This window comes from Anguilla rostrata, chromosome 12, assembly GCF_018555375.3.
Source record: "Anguilla rostrata isolate EN2019 chromosome 12, ASM1855537v3, whole genome shotgun sequence".
Classification (NCBI taxonomy): Eukaryota; Metazoa; Chordata; class Actinopteri; order Anguilliformes; family Anguillidae; genus Anguilla; species Anguilla rostrata.
The window spans coordinates 8,308,909-8,323,908 of record NC_057944.1 but is presented as its reverse complement, the minus strand read 5'-3'; the positions used below and the strand labels follow the sequence as shown (position 1 = coordinate 8,323,908).

Here is a 15,000-nt window from a genome sequence, read left to right as displayed (position 1 = left end):
GTGACCCGTGCTCTTTGTCTATTGGTCCCTGCAGGACAGAGTTGCATTTTAACCACTTTGCTGAGAACAGTGTGTTCGGAATCCTGCCCCAGTCCAAGGTAACCCCTGAGAGCTGTGCAATATGCATATGTGCACACGTGTGTGTGTGTGTGTGTGTGTGTGTGTGTGTGTGTGGTGTGTGGTGGTGTTGTGGTGTGTGTGCATGTGTCGTGTGTACATGTGTGTGGTGGTGTGTGATGTGTCGTGTGTACATGTGTGTGTGATGGTGTCATGTGTTTGTGTGGTGCGTGATGTGTGTGTTGTGTATTTGCGCGTGTGTGTGTGTGTGTGTGTGTACATGTGTATGAATGGTATAGCTCTATTCACTGTTGTGGCTCAGACACAGACACACAGCTGACCCCTGACCCCTGACCCCTGACCCTGCTCCACAGCCTGAGGACAAGCAGAAGGCGTCTCAGCAGTTCGCCAAGCTGCAGGCGGCTCTGAAGGTCCTGGGCATGTCGGGGGAGGAGCAGAAGGCCCTCTGGCTCATCCTGGGGGCCATCTACCACCTAGGAGCCGCCGGGGCCACAAAAGGTGAGCCTCCCCCCCCCCCACCCTCCCACCCGCAAAGGTCAGAGGTCACAGGCCAGTCTTTATTGGACTCGCCAGGTACTCGGTTCCTGTGTTCCCGTTGTCCTCTTTGCCTCCCAAATACGGGACGTTTCCAAGTGGTAAGACCAGACATTTCCGGGGTTATAATTCGGTGCAGAGCAGTGCAGTGACATTACTGTCCTGCCGATTTAGTTAACTTTCAGAAGATGCCCCAAACTGGAATGTTTTTGCTAAAAAAACAAAGTACACGGGCCTTCCAGCGCTAGGAACAGGGCTGCTGGGGGAAGTTTTTGGGCGAAATTACGTTATTATATTATTCCTGGACCTGGGGCAATATTATTTTCCACAAGTCCACAGATCGTTAGGCCCCCCTCCTCCAGGGCTCGGGACAACGTTCCTGCTTGTACCCCCCCCCCCCCCCCTTTGAAAACGAACCTGGCTTAGAATATGCTGGGTGTTTTGTGGGCCCAGAGAATCTGTGGTTGGATTAAATATTTTTATGTTGAAATATCTCCACAGCTGTATTTTGTAAAAATATTACTTTTAAAATCCATTTGAGGCTTATAGGGTCATTTATATTTGAGACCTAGCTGAGACTACAACCATATAAAATAAAAATAAAAATATATATGATAGGACATTATTCCATTAAACAGTGAAGGGGCGGCGCATTCTAATATGTACAGTGGTTCTAATTTCAAATGTGATAGTGGTATCGAATGAAATCAAATCCAAAAAAACAAATAAAGAACCAAAACGCCTTGTACACAACTTCGCCGCGTCCTTTCGTTGTCAGTTCGTTTATTTGTGTTTTTTCACGCGAGCAGATTTTGAGCACCCGTTCGCTTTGGTCTGTTTTTGTTTCGAGTTCGTCGCGCTGCATGTACGTCGCTTTGGATAAAAGCGTCTGCTAAATAAATGTAATGCAATGTAACGCATGTTAGCCGCAGCCTATCGCTCAGAGTGGACCGCAGTTCAGAACGAAAACAGCCCGGAGGACACCCACCTGAACGCCGCTGCGAGGGCGAGGGGCCAAAGATGTTTTCATTCCATCACCCGGTTATTAAATCTCGCTTTTACGCGCGCGTGTTTTCCTGCTGATACGCGCGCTCCGGTAAATTGTAATGGGGCACCGTAAATCGAATTAGAAAAAAAGTGTCTTCTCATTCCGCAGTCAGTTAATTAAAAAGAGAATCCAAACATATGAACAAGCAGAGGCGCGGAGTAATTAATTAAGAACAAAGAGGACCAATGAAACGCCATCTGCGCACGTCGCAAATAAGGAGCTGACATCCAAAGCGCTTTAATTTGCGGCGGCTGGCGGAGTTCTTCAGATCTGTTTGAGTGTTTGCGGCTGCGCTGCCTGGGCACGCACCTCGCGCTCTAATGAAGACGGATGTGTCCCTGCCCTGCGTGTTTATTCAGAGCCCGCCGTGTTGCTCTGCCCCGCTGCCGTTTCGAACGCATACCGGCGCGGTAATGAACCTTTAATCGCCCCGGGTTCCGGAACGCTCCGTCTCCTTGCTGGTTTGAACGCGTGCATATGTATATTTGTGTTTTTTTTCCCTACCGGAGCTGTTTACCGCAGTTTTGGCTCGTCTCCGACGAGCACACGCACGTCTACCGACTTTCCGAATACTTTTGTCGACTACTTGCACGTGTGTGAATGTGCACGGAGGCAAAAACACGCACAGGGGTGGGCCTGTCCCTGTTCTCTACACGCAATGCCACACGTGTGGTTATCGTTCGTCTGCACCCCTGTATTTCACAAAATGGCATTTCAAAGCACACTAAAAGGTAGGAAGATGGAAGAAAAATCAGAAGGACCGGCGCAGGTTCAGGTTTTTGTTTTATCCCAGCACCACAACACCCGATTTAACTATTTCACCGAACATGGCCTTCAATCAAGATGTTGATAAATAGAATCAGGTGTATAAGTGCTGGGGTCCACAGCAAAAACCTGCGCCCACACCGGCCCATTTCGGATGAGATTGGCCGCCCCTGCAGTAGAGCATTTAGATTTTTATTCACTGCTGCAGCTTGCGTGTGTGTGCCAGCAGGGGGCGATGTTGGCTTTCCCTACCTTCGCTCCGATGCTTGACTGATGGGAAAGCTAATATGTGCACGCTGTGGGCTTTTGTGTTCTTAGACACAACGGCAGCTGAAAGGGGGGGGGACTGGCTCTGACGGACACGTTCACGGCGTTTGAGGTGGCGGTTTGTTGGGGGGCGCGGACACAAAGGGCTTCATTAAAACCTTCAGCCATCAAGCGAGCAATTAAATCTCCAGCCCTTCGCGGAGCGGGCGCTAACGAAGCTCGCCGGTTTCTGCACTTCAGCGCCGCTCGCCTGAAAGCGCACCTTCTACCCGGCGAGCGCTCGGTCACATGACCGCGGCGCTCTCTTAGCGACCGGAGTTTAATTGTTTGAGTGGGCGAGTGTGCTCTGCTCTCACCGGCCCAGCTGCCTGGTCTGAGCTGATAAATGACAGCTGTTAACCATCCTCATACAACCACCTCTTCCTCTTCCAAAGCCTTCTTCCTCTTTCAACCTCCTCTACCTCTTCCAACGCCCTCTTCCTCTTTCAACCTCCTCTTCCTCTTTCAGCCTCCTCTTCCTACCTCCTCTACCTCTTCCAACCTCCTCTTCTAACCTCCTCTTCCTCTTTCAGCCTCCTCTTCCTACCTCCTCTACCTCTTCCAACCTCCTCTTCTAACCTCCTCTTCCTCTTTCAGCCTCCTTTTCCTCTTTCAACCTCCTCTTCTATCCCCCTCCTCCTCTTCCAACCTCCTCTTCTAACCCCCTCCTCCTCTTCCAACCTCCTCTTCCTCTTCCAACCCCCTTTCCTCTTTCAATCTCCTCTTCCTCTTTCAACCTCCTCTTCCTCTTCCAACTCCCTTTCCTCTTTCAACCTCCTCTTCTAACCTCCTCTTCCTCTTTCAACCTCCTCTTCCTCTTCCAACCCCCTCTTCCTCTTTCAACCTCCTCTTCCTCTTCCAACCCCCTCTTCGTCTTCCAACCTCCTCTTCCTCCTCTAACCTCTGTTTTTTGCCTGTGTGTTGCACGCTGCTCTGTCTTGCAGAGGCAGACGAAGGTAAAAATCTCTCTCTTTGAGTGTCTCACTCACTTCTCAGTGTCTTTGTAAGACCTTTATCGTTACTGCCATATTCGCTCATTTGCATTTTTATTGTGTTTTTCTTTCTTCTTTTCTTTCCATCTTCTTTAGAAGTAGTATTCTTTTATACTCTTATTATACTTATTGTTTTATGGATTCATAACAGTGCACTGTCCCATGGCAGAGATAAGGGGGGTGGTGGGGGGGTGGGGGCGTTCTTAAAGTCACCCGTCCCTGTTATTTACCGCCATTCGCTGCTGTGCCCCTGCAGGGCGGCGCGCGCAAAAGAAATGTGACGTCACCGTCGCTCCTTCCGAACGGAGGAAAAGAAAACTTCCTCTCTCCGCGTTTCGTTTAAAAATGAAACGAGCGAAGAACCCAACACCCTTTCTGCCCGTGCAGTAATGATATTTTCTTTGAATTTCTATGAATTTCGGTTAACACGGTTAATTAATTACTAAAGAGGTTGTCATAGAGCCTGGCAGTATCATTGTCATGATACCCTGCCCCCCTTTACCCCTGACTACCCCCCCCCAAATCATGATTTCGTCATGGCAACCATTATCATCAAATAAACTGCCGGTAGTGAAACACGGAATCTCTGACTGTCTGACGGTGTAAAGATAGTCTGTAGCTGTCAGAGATCACCGCGCGATAAACCGTTTTAGCGCTGTTCTCACGACGGCCGCCTGGGCGCGCGGCCCGGAGGTGGTGAGTGGCGGGTGGATAAGGAGCGATTACCCCTCCCCTTCAGGGTCCCCGAGACTGATCGCAGATTTCGGGAAAACTATTAACTTTTATTATCCGCAAAAAGCGAAATTATAAAGAGGTCTGCTAATGCTCTCATCTTCACGAAAAGGACAATGTGTTTCAGGTGTTTCGAGTATATTAGTGTCAGATGGGCTTAGCTTTTAAATAGAGGCTAAGACATCAGAAGAATACGGCACAAGTATGTGACGAGAATAGTAAGTGAATCCTTGACAGCTTCCCTCAGTGTACAGCCCTATGGGAGTTTAATTGCAGTGTTTAAAGTGATGGGCTGGTGTTTACTTGGTAAGATGTTTTTACTGTGCTGTGCAAAATATAACTTAGATTGTGCACAATTATGTTACTGTAGTAGGTGCAGTAGTTAGACAAGATGGTAGACAAGACAGCTATAGTTTTTATCTTATATTTGTCCAAATGCCCACACCAGTCAACACATACAGTATCCGTTTAGCAGGCTGGTTTCTTATGGGGAGTTACCAAGGGCAGAAGAGGATTTGTTTGTGTATTTCTTCTGAGCGAGTCGATTTCTCTACTTAAATTTAAAATATTCATATTTCTGTACGGTCATAGATTTTCCTGCATAAAAAACCGTTTTAATTTGGTAAAAATGTGTCCTGGAGGATGTCGTTAGACATTCACGGCATTGTCGCTGACTCTTTGCTCTGGCACTGTCCTGTTGCATGCTGGGAGCTAACAGTGGTGTTGTGTTGCATGCTGGGAGCTGACGGTGGTGTGTTGCATGCTGGGAGCTGACGGTGGTGTGGTGTTGCATTCTGGGAGCTGACGGTGGTGTGGTGTTGCATGCTGTGAGCTGACAGTGGTGTGGTGTTGCATGCTCGGAGCTCACGGTGGTGTTGCATTCTGGGAGCTGATGGCGGTGCTGTGTTGCATGCTGGGAGCTGACGGCAGTGTGGTACTGTCTCCTGCAGCCGGCCGCAGGCAGTTTGCCCGCCATGAGTGGGCACAGAAGGCGGCGTACCTCCTGGGCTGCACGCTGGAGGAGCTCTCCTCCTCCATCTTCAAACACCAGCCCAAGGGCGCCCTCCAGAGGTCAACCTCCTTCCGGCAGACCCTGGACGACGGCAGCTCGGCGGACGGCTCAGGTAGGGGCGGTATGGCAGTCCACGTTTGCTTGCACGTCAGGAAGGCTGTGTATGTGCACTGTGATGCGTTTCCTGTTTCCTGTCGCAGGGCCCAAGATCACAGCTCTGGAGTGTCTGGAGGCCATGGCTGCAGGGCTGTACTCGGAGCTCTTCACCCTGGTCATCTCCCTACTCAACCGGTCAGTCTGCACAGACTCCGCCCACCTCATGAATATTCATACCCGTAAGACAGGGACACCACACCCAGAGTCACAGGGAGCAGACCTCTGGGTGAAGCAGACGAGAAACTTTAATAGGCAACAGTGTTGTTGTGTTGTTAACTCCCAACTCCATGCATTAAGAAAACTACTAGCATGGAAGAGTCTTCATACAAATTAGAATGATTCCCTTTCAAAAGGATGGCGGTACAGTTTCTTACTTCCATGTAACAAAGTTACAAAGAGACGTACATTTTTTAAATGAATTTGACCATATACTGGAAGTAGAAATTAGTCCGTTTTTTTTCCTTTGCTGAAAGTCTCTTGTTTTCTCTCACTGACTGTGTGTCCTTGTACTCTGAAATCCAGTCTGATCTCTGTCGCTCCCTCTCTGTCTGTGACTGATCGCTCTCACAGTGCTCTGCAGTCGAGTCTGATCTCTGTCTGTGACTGACCTCTCTCATAGTGCTCTGAAGTCTATTCTGATCTCTCTCTCAAATTCAAATTCAAATGCTTTATTGGCATGACATATTTAAAAATATCTCTCTCTCTCTCTCTCTGTCTGTGACTGATCTCTCACAGTGCTCTGAAGTCTATTCTGATCTCTCTCTCTCTGTGTTTGTGACTGATCTCTCTCACAGTGCTCTGAAGTCCAGTCTGATCTCTGTCTGTGACTGACCTCTCTCATAGTGCTCTGAAGTCTATTCTGATCTCTCTCTCTCTCTGTCTGTGACTGATCACTCTCACAGTGCTCTGAAGTCTAGTCTGATCTCTTTCTCTTTTTGTCTGTGACTGATCTCTCTCACAGTGCTCTGAAGTCTAGTCTGATCTCTCTCTCTCTGTGTCTGTGACTGATCTCTCTCACAGTGCTCTGAAGTCTAGTCTGATCTCTCTCTCTCTGTGTCTGTGACTGATCTCTCTCACAGTGCTCTGAAGTCCAGTCAGCACTCTCTGTGCTCGCTGCTGATCGTGGACACTCCGGGCTTCCAGAACCCGCGTCTGGCCCAGTGTGAGCGCGCCGCCACCTTCGAGGAGCTGTGCCACAACTACACCCAGGAGCGGCTGCAGACGCTCTTCCACGAGCGCACCTTCGTCCAGGAGCTGGAGAGATACAAGGAGGTACGGTAGCACACACATACACACACACACACACGTACACTCATACACACACACACACACACACACACACATCTATCATCAGAGTCAGTATCTCACACAGTTCCTTCTCTTCTCATGAATGGGCCTGTCACCTGTCACTCACACCAGTCAAACCCCCCCAGTTATGGACACTAATCCTCGCTCCCTTTGCCCAACACCCCGCCTGGATTAACGTGGTAACCATGGAGACCTCGACCTCGAGCATGCTGGGATGTCCCCGCGGACTTTGATAAATGCAGCCTCTTTATGTCAAACCTTCTGGGAGGCGGTGAGGAAACACCTCCTCCAGCTTCGAGTAGCCACGACCCCCCCCCCCCCACCATATAGCTGTGTGTCTGCAATTACAGTGGTGTGATGCTGTAGTGTAGTATGTCATGGTTTTGCGGTTCTTTGTCATTATTACAAATGAGATGCGTTCCCCTTCGCCTGTCCGCAGTAATCAGTGTATTTTTAGTGTGTGTGTGTGCCATTTAAGATCTCAGTGATGTCAAACTGAATCAGAACAGCAATTCTATGAACAGAAAGTCACAACAATTTCCCAAAAAAGGGTCTGGACTTTCATTTCTGAAAGCCCCCTCCCTGAAATCAAAAGAAAAATATATTTGATAACTGGAAAAATTAAGTGTCAAAGGAAACACTGAAGTGACCGCTTAATCTCACAAACCAGGAAGCCCTTGGGTTAAAACATAGCTTTGAAGCTAACAAAACCCTCTGTTCCCCTTTAGGAAAACATAGACCTGGCGTTAGACGACTTGGACTCCAGCTCATCTCTGTCTGTGGCCGCTGTAGACCAGGCCTCTACACAAGCACTGGTAAGAGGATGTTTTCATTCCTGTTCTTTAGCACTCCCTGCTCGTGTGTGTGTGTGTGTGTGTGTGTGTGTGTGTATCTGTGTATATGGGTGTGTGTGTGTGTGTGTGTGTGTGTGTATCTGTGTATATGGGTGTGTGTGTGTGTGTGTGTGTGTGTGTGTGTGTGTATCTGTGTATATGGGTGTGTGTGTGTGTGTGTGTGTGTGTATCTGTGTATATGGGTGTGTCTGTGTGTGTGTGTGTGTGTGTGTGTGTGTGTCTGTGTGTGTGTGTGTACTGTTTTCCAATGGCCAGTAAAATGTATCCACACACAGCACAGCAGAGGGAAAGCTGGTTTTTTCCTGTGGATGACCAGCCTTTGGGCGCAGTTGCGTTGGCATAATGCATTTTAATTGGGAGCTGACGCTCTCACTCAGAGCTGTTGACAAATTGTTCAACGGCTGTCCAGAAACTTCTATTTTGGAGGGCGCGGTGTCGAGCGATGGGACGGGGAAGTAACCTTGACCGACTCCCTCTCTCCTTCGGTGACCAGCACCAGCACCTGCACCAGCCTGGCATGGGGAGGGTTCGACCCGGAAACCTCTCCCTTAAAAGCAAGATGCTTCATCTCCTTGAGAGGGTTATCCTGGTTATAAATAAAGTTTGGTTAAGTGGATGAGTCATGTGTAAAGTTTTACACATGACTGATCCATCTTATGTGTGAGAGTTTAGGCCATGGACCAGCACAACAACCAGTGTCTGGTTAGATGCTTCAAACTACAGTCGTCTGGTTGGAGGCCTGTACCAAACAACTGTGGCTTGTTTTGTTCCCTCCACTAATCAACATGGAGGCATTCAGTGGACAGTTGGCCCGTGGAGGCAGTGTATAGATTATTATCTATGAGATGCACTCCCTGGAAAGCTAGTTTGAGCGGTGTTAGTGGAAAGCTAGTTTGAGCGGTGTCAGTGGAAAGCTAGTTTGAGCGGTGTTAGTGGAAAGCTAGTTTGAGCGGTGTTAGTGGAAAGCTAGTTTGAGCAATGTTAGTGATTATTTGTTTGGTTTTCCTTTGTTTGAACGCAGTTCTAAACACTTGGTTTGGTAATTAGGCTAATATCACAGCTATTAATGAGATCATAGCCTAATTAGATTTGTTTTTTCTCGCTCTGTTGTGTAACGGTTGCCCTCGTTTGTGGGCGGTCGCCTTAAAAACTATTTTGTGTGCGCAGTGTTAAAAAAAATAATTATTTTGTGTGATTCATTACCATCAGCAAAAACCGAAAGGACGGACTCCTGTTTTAGAGGGCACCGTGTGGCACAAATTAGAAATCATTTTTTGGTTTGGTTCCGGCAGTTTCCAAACACCGGGGTGTCCGAGATGAGTGGGGGCAGGTGTGAGAGAAGGAGGGGGGGGGGTGTGACAGATTTGGATGAGGAGCGCGTCACGTTTCGAGAGATTTGGACGATGAGCGCGTCACGTTTCGAGAGATTTGGACGATGAGCGCGTCACGTTTCGAGAGATTTGGACGATGAGCGCGTCGCGTTTCGAGAGATTTGGACGAGGAGCGCGTCACGTTTTCACACTTTTCGCACTGTTCCGGAGCAGTTTGCCGGGCTAGCTCCAAAACCACAAACAGCCGACAGGGAAAAGCCTTCATGCATTTTTAATAAAGAGACGAAAGTAAGCGTTAGCGCTGAGCGGAGACCGTGTTGGCGCCGCTGCTTATTATGGGATCCACAGCCCTCCTTCAAACTGTCAAACATTGTTTTGCAGTGGTCTGTCTCCTGAATTACGGTTCATTACAGGTGTGAGTGGATAGTGGTGACTGTGATCGTGTTGTTTAAGACTCCAGGTAGCTCCAGGTTCATGTCCATAATTCAAAACGAAACCTTTAGCAATACAGTAGATTAAGACTGATTCATTGATAGACAGGTGTCTATGAAATCCTATGTGCACGTATTTTCTGTATGAACTTCCGTAGCTACCCAATAATGAATACCGGACAAGCAGAATATCTAACGATAAAATAAACTGATAATTTAAGAGTGCGCGTGCTGGCTTTGGCCTTTCACGTCTCCTCATGAATACGCGTTCCGTTTTTGCGGGTTAAAAGAATTTCTGTCGTGCCCAGATGTGTAGAGATCGCACGAACGTTCGAATGGGAGAATACGCCGGAGAACAGTTAAATCAACGAACGAGTTTAAACAGTTAGCGTCCGTTCGGCGCCGGTGACGGAAGGGGCGGAGCCGTCTCCGGGGGCGGGGCTAAACCACGGCGCGTTAGCGGTTCGCAGCCGACCGCCGTGATTGGACAGTGTTTATACCGCTGAGTCATTATTGGGCAATCTCAAAGTGTGTCGCTCGGTAATATAAAAGGATAACAGAGGAACGGCTCTTAGTGCCGTTAATACCTTAAGTGGAGAGTAGTGTGGGGTTTAAGAATGCTCCTGTGGCTCTGGTTTTAATATTAGGCGTGATGGGGGGGAGCTGTGGCTAATGGCTTCTTCTGTTTTTTTCATGGATAATTATTTTTGAACCCCACACCTGCTCGGATTACATAAACCTCGCGCTGTGTTTTTGAGGGTGCGTTGAGTAGACGGTGAGTGACGGACGCCCGGCGAGGGTCCGGCGGGTTTCGGCTGGTACCCGTTAGTGCGCCGCGAGGACGTGCGCGGACTGCGGCTGACCGCGCGAAGGACGGGCCCAATCCGGGCGTGGCCAGGCCTCTACAGAGGACAGGCCTGCTGCGCTGCGTTTGTCAAGAGCTGAAAGGAACATGCGATAACTCTGCAGGCTTCACTGCTGGTGTGGCATGCTCATAGAGTGTTTTTAGAGTGCGTTCAGTGTGTGTTCAGTGTGCGTTCAGTGTGCATTCAGTGTGTGTTCAGTGTGCGTTCAGTGTGTGTTCAGTGTGTGTTCAGTGTGTGTTCAGTGTGCGCTCAGTGTGTGTTCAGAGTGTGGTCAGAGTGTGTTGGGGGTGCGTGTGTGCTGGGGACAGGTGGTGGTCAGAGTGTGTTGGGGGTGCGTGTGTGCTGGGGACAGGTGGTGGTCAGAGTGTGTTGGGGGTGCGTGTGTGCTGGGGACAGGTGGTGGTCAGTGTGTGTTGGGGGTGCGTGTGTGCTGGGACAGGTGGTGGTCAGAGTGTGTTGGGGTGCGTGTGTGCTGGGGACAGGTGGTGGTCAGTGTGTGTTGGGGGTGGTGTGGCTGGGGGCAGGTGGTGGTCAGTGTGTGTTGGGGGTGCGTGTTGTGGGGGCAGGTGGTGGTCAGTGTGTGTTGGGGGTGCGTGTGTGCTGGGGGCAGGTGGTGGTCAGTGTGTGTTGGGGGTGCGTGTGTGCTGGGGGCAGGTGGTGGTCAGTGTGTGTTGGGGTGCGTGTGTGCTGGGGACAGGTGGTGGTCAGAGTGTGTTGGGGTGCGTGTGTGCTGGGGACAGGTGGTGGTCAGAGTGTGTTGGGGTGCGTGTGTGCTGGGGACAGGTGGTGGTCAGTGGTGTTGGGGTGCGTGTGTGCTGGGGCAGGTGGTGGTCAGTGTGTGTTGGGGGTGCGTGTGTGCGGGGGCAGGTGGTGGTCAGTGTGTGTTGGGGGTGCGTGTGTGCTGGGGGCAGGTGGTGGTCAGTGTGTGTTGGGGGTGCGTGTGTGCTGGGGGCAGGCGGTGGTCAGTGTGTCTGTGTGAGGTAGCCTCCCTCGGGCTGTTAGCACGTTTGTGCTAGCAGACTGTACTGGCAGAGCCGTACTGTGCTGTGACTGCAGTGTGCTTATAAAACGGGCCGTTTCCATCCCGGATGCTGATTGGGCGCATTCTACGGTGATTGTAAATTGGCTACGGAAACAGTTTTATCAAATAGCCTGCTTCTGAACAGTAACCGTTGCAAATAACAATACAAAAATGATAATGGGTGTGTGTGTGTGCGCGCGTGTGTGTGTGTGTGTGTGTGTGTGTGTGTTAGGTGCGGACCCTCTCCCGATCTGATGAATCGCGGGGGTTGCTATGGCTGATGGAGGAGGAGGCGCTGTTGCCAGGGGGATCGGAGGAGACTCTGCTGGAACGGCTCTTCGGCTACTACGGGCCGACCGAGAACGACAGCAAGGGTGAGCATCATCACCCCCCCCACCCCCACCCCACCCCCACCCCACCCCTCCAGACAGGTCAAAACTCTGCTCTGACACATCACAGCTAATAAGAGAACAAAACCAACCCCACCTCTCAGAGAGGTCAAAACTCTGCTCCGACACATCACTGCTCATAACAGAACAAAACCTGAGACTACCAGGGCTGCCAAATCCTGTTCCTGGAGTTCTGCTGTCTTGTAGGTTTTCTCTCCAACCTGAACAAAGCACATCTCATTCAACAGCTGGAGATCTTGTTGAGCTGCTAATTAGTGAAGTCAGGTGTGCCAAATTGGGGTTGAAATGAAAACTTACAGGATGGTGGATCTCCAGGTGCAGAATCAGGCACCCCTGCTGTTGACCCTTCCACATTCATTTATATATTCAGCTTTGGAAGCCAAACTGTTCCAATCTGATGCATTTTCTGATAATTCAGTGAGTGGTGTTGTGGCAATAGACATTCTGTACCATGGGGAATTGCTTTATGGTGTTGATATTGTAGGTGCTAATGATGACCATGTCACTTCCTGTCCCGCCCTCCTTGACCTAGGCCACGCCCTGCTTCTGAAGAGCGAGAAGCCGAATCACTTCCTGTTGGGGCACTGCAACGGGACGGACTGGGTGGAGTATGACGCGCGGGGCTGGCTGAACCACGCCAAACAGAACCCCGCCTCCCTGAACGCAGCCAGCCTACTGCAGGATTCCCAGAAGTAAGGGGCGGTGCGCTGTCCCCACAGCCAGTCAGCTCATACACCGCTGTCCCCACAGCCAATAGGCTCACACACCGCTGTCCCCACAGCCAACAGGCTCACACACCGCTGTCCCCACAGCCAATAGGCTCACACACCGCTGTCCACACTGCCAGTCAGCTTGAACATTACTGTCCCCACAGCCAATCAGCTCAGACACCGCTGTCCCCACAGCCAATCGACTCACACACTGTTGTCCACACAACTAATCGGCTTGCACACCGCTGTCCCCACAGCCAATCAGCTCGCACACTGTTGTGCACACAACTAATCGGCTTGCACACTGCTGTCCACACAGCCAATCGATGCGCGCACCACTGTCCACACAGCCAATCAGCTCGCACACCGCTGTTTACGTGGCCAGTCGGCTCACAGATAAGGTGGGCCTTGGCTGTAAATGACGTACCTGTCCAGGCTGGTGATTTTAAGGTGAAAACAAACGGCACCCCGGTCCAGCGGCCTCTGAGCGCGTTCCCCTCCGTCGCCCCGCAGGAAGAACATCAGCAGCCTGTTCGCGGGGCGCACGGGCGGGGCCACGGTCCTGTCGGGCTCCATCGCCGGGCTGGAGGGGGGGTCCCAGCTCACCCTGCGACGGGCCACCAGCATGAGGAAGACCTTCACCACCGGGGTGGCTGCCGTGAAGAAGAAATCCAACTGCATCCAGATCAAACTGCAAGTGGTGAGTGTGTGTGTGTGTGTGTGTGTGTGTGTCTGAGAGTGTGTGTGTGTGTGTGTCTGAGTTGTGGTGTGGTGAGTGTAGTGGTGAGTGTGTGTGTGTGTGTGTGTGTGTGTGTGTGTGTGTGTGTGTGTGTGTGTGTGCGCGTGCGGCGTGTCTCTAAGTTTCTCCTCTCCCGCAGGATGCGCTGATAGACACAGTGCGACGGTCCCGGGCCCAGTTTGTGCACTGCCTCCTGCCCAAAGCAGAGGGCCTGGGAGGGGAAGTTCGGGTGCTGGGGGGCCACTCCCCCCGCCCTGGAGACGGAGAGTCCCACGGTGGGGACTGCGACCCGGGCCTCATGCAGCTGGACGTGTCCCTGCTCCGGGCCCAGCTCCGCGGCTCCAGGCTTCTGGACGCTCTCCGCATCTACAGACAAGGTGAGGGCTCCGTTTGGACCAGCGAGGATGCTGGGTAATGTAGTCCATGGGATGGAGCTGAAGTTAATCTCAGTAAATCATACATGTTCTTGTGCTTGGCATAAATAAGATGAAGTGGCCTTCTGTTATCAATTTTTACAGAAACCTCCATGGTTACTCAAATTTCTCCACCACTATAAACTAAATGACATTAATTGCTAAAAGTTGGTGAATTGAACTTATGCACATTTAGACAGATGTACACACAGTTCCACATTTTTGTGAATGGGGTGACAAACATATTCATAGCTCACCAAAAACTACTGCAGTTTTCCAGTAGAGTCAGTCGTAGAGAGAGGCATTATCGGTGAAACCAATCTGCCCTTCTGCTTTTCCCAAGGTTATCCCGATCACCTGGTCTTCTCTGAGTTCCGCCGACGTTTCGACGTCCTGGCCCCGCACCTGACCAAGAAGCACGGCCGTGACTACGTAGTGACGGACGAGAAACGGGTGAGTGCCTCCCTCAGGGCCTTCACGTTTCGCGTTTCAGGTTGACGCCGTTATCCAGAGCGACTTACAATTAGTGCACAAGGAGGAGGCCTAGATTCCTAAATCACCGAGGGCATTCTAAGTAGCAGTTAATGAGAGCGAAATGGTCAGGCCGTAACACAGTGGCGATGGGTAATCCTTTGTCCCTGGAATTAATGAGTAAGGGATGGTGGAGATTGCTTTTTTTGTTGGGGTAGGTAAATATAGGTTAGATTGGAGAAGTTGTTGCAGAGGGGAAAGGGAATCAGGATGGAGAATGGGGGGTGAGGTATTTCCTGAACGGGTGGGTTTTCAGGTTACGCGGGAGGGTGGGGAGGGACTGCTGACCTGACTGATGTGGCCGGGTCGTTCCGCCATTGGGGAGCCAGTAAGGAGGAGGCTTTGTGTCTCAAACATCTAGGAGCGTGTGAGTCCTTTGAGCGACTCAAAAACATCTGTGAGTGTCTCTGAGAATCTCAAGTCTCGAAGGTTCCTCAAGGAATATTTCATGGGTATCTTTTTATCTGTGAGTCTCAGCTTCTTAAAAAGCACTTGCGTGTCTGTGAGCATCTTGGATTCTCTGGGAGTTTGTTGTGTGTCCTGGGGGGTTTCAGGGTGCCTTAAAGTCATGGAGTATCCCAGAGTGTCTCAGATCGTTCTCGAGACTCAGATTATCCTGTAGAGTTTCGGAATGTCCTGTAGAGTTCCGGAATGTCTCGTTGAGTCTCCGAATGTCCTGTAGAGTTCCGGAATGTCTCGTAGCGTTTTGGGAGTGTCCTTGATGGCCTCAGAGTCCACAGGAGGGAGAGGGAGCAAGAGCATG

General features: G+C 50.7%; 1 protein-coding gene across 4 annotated transcripts in view; it reads left to right on the top strand.

Moving 5' to 3' along the window:
• myo18ab (myosin XVIIIA b) overlaps window positions 1-15,000 on the top strand; it is a 125,989-nt gene that overhangs the window by 60,519 nt on the left and 50,470 nt on the right. For all 4 annotated transcript variants that reach the window (XM_064303243.1, XM_064303242.1, XM_064303241.1 and 1 more), the window contains 11 exons: window positions 35-98; window positions 432-576; window positions 5,406-5,579; window positions 5,668-5,758; window positions 6,703-6,895; window positions 7,660-7,746; window positions 11,667-11,808; window positions 12,377-12,536; window positions 13,068-13,254; window positions 13,433-13,670; window positions 14,050-14,159. In XM_064303243.1, coding sequence (XP_064159313.1) covers window positions 35-98; window positions 432-576; window positions 5,406-5,579; window positions 5,668-5,758; window positions 6,703-6,895; window positions 7,660-7,746; window positions 11,667-11,808; window positions 12,377-12,536; window positions 13,068-13,254; window positions 13,433-13,670; window positions 14,050-14,159 — 1,591 coding nt within the window. The remainder of the gene's footprint in view (window positions 1-34; window positions 99-431; window positions 577-5,405; window positions 5,580-5,667; window positions 5,759-6,702; window positions 6,896-7,659; window positions 7,747-11,666; window positions 11,809-12,376; window positions 12,537-13,067; window positions 13,255-13,432; window positions 13,671-14,049; window positions 14,160-15,000) is intronic.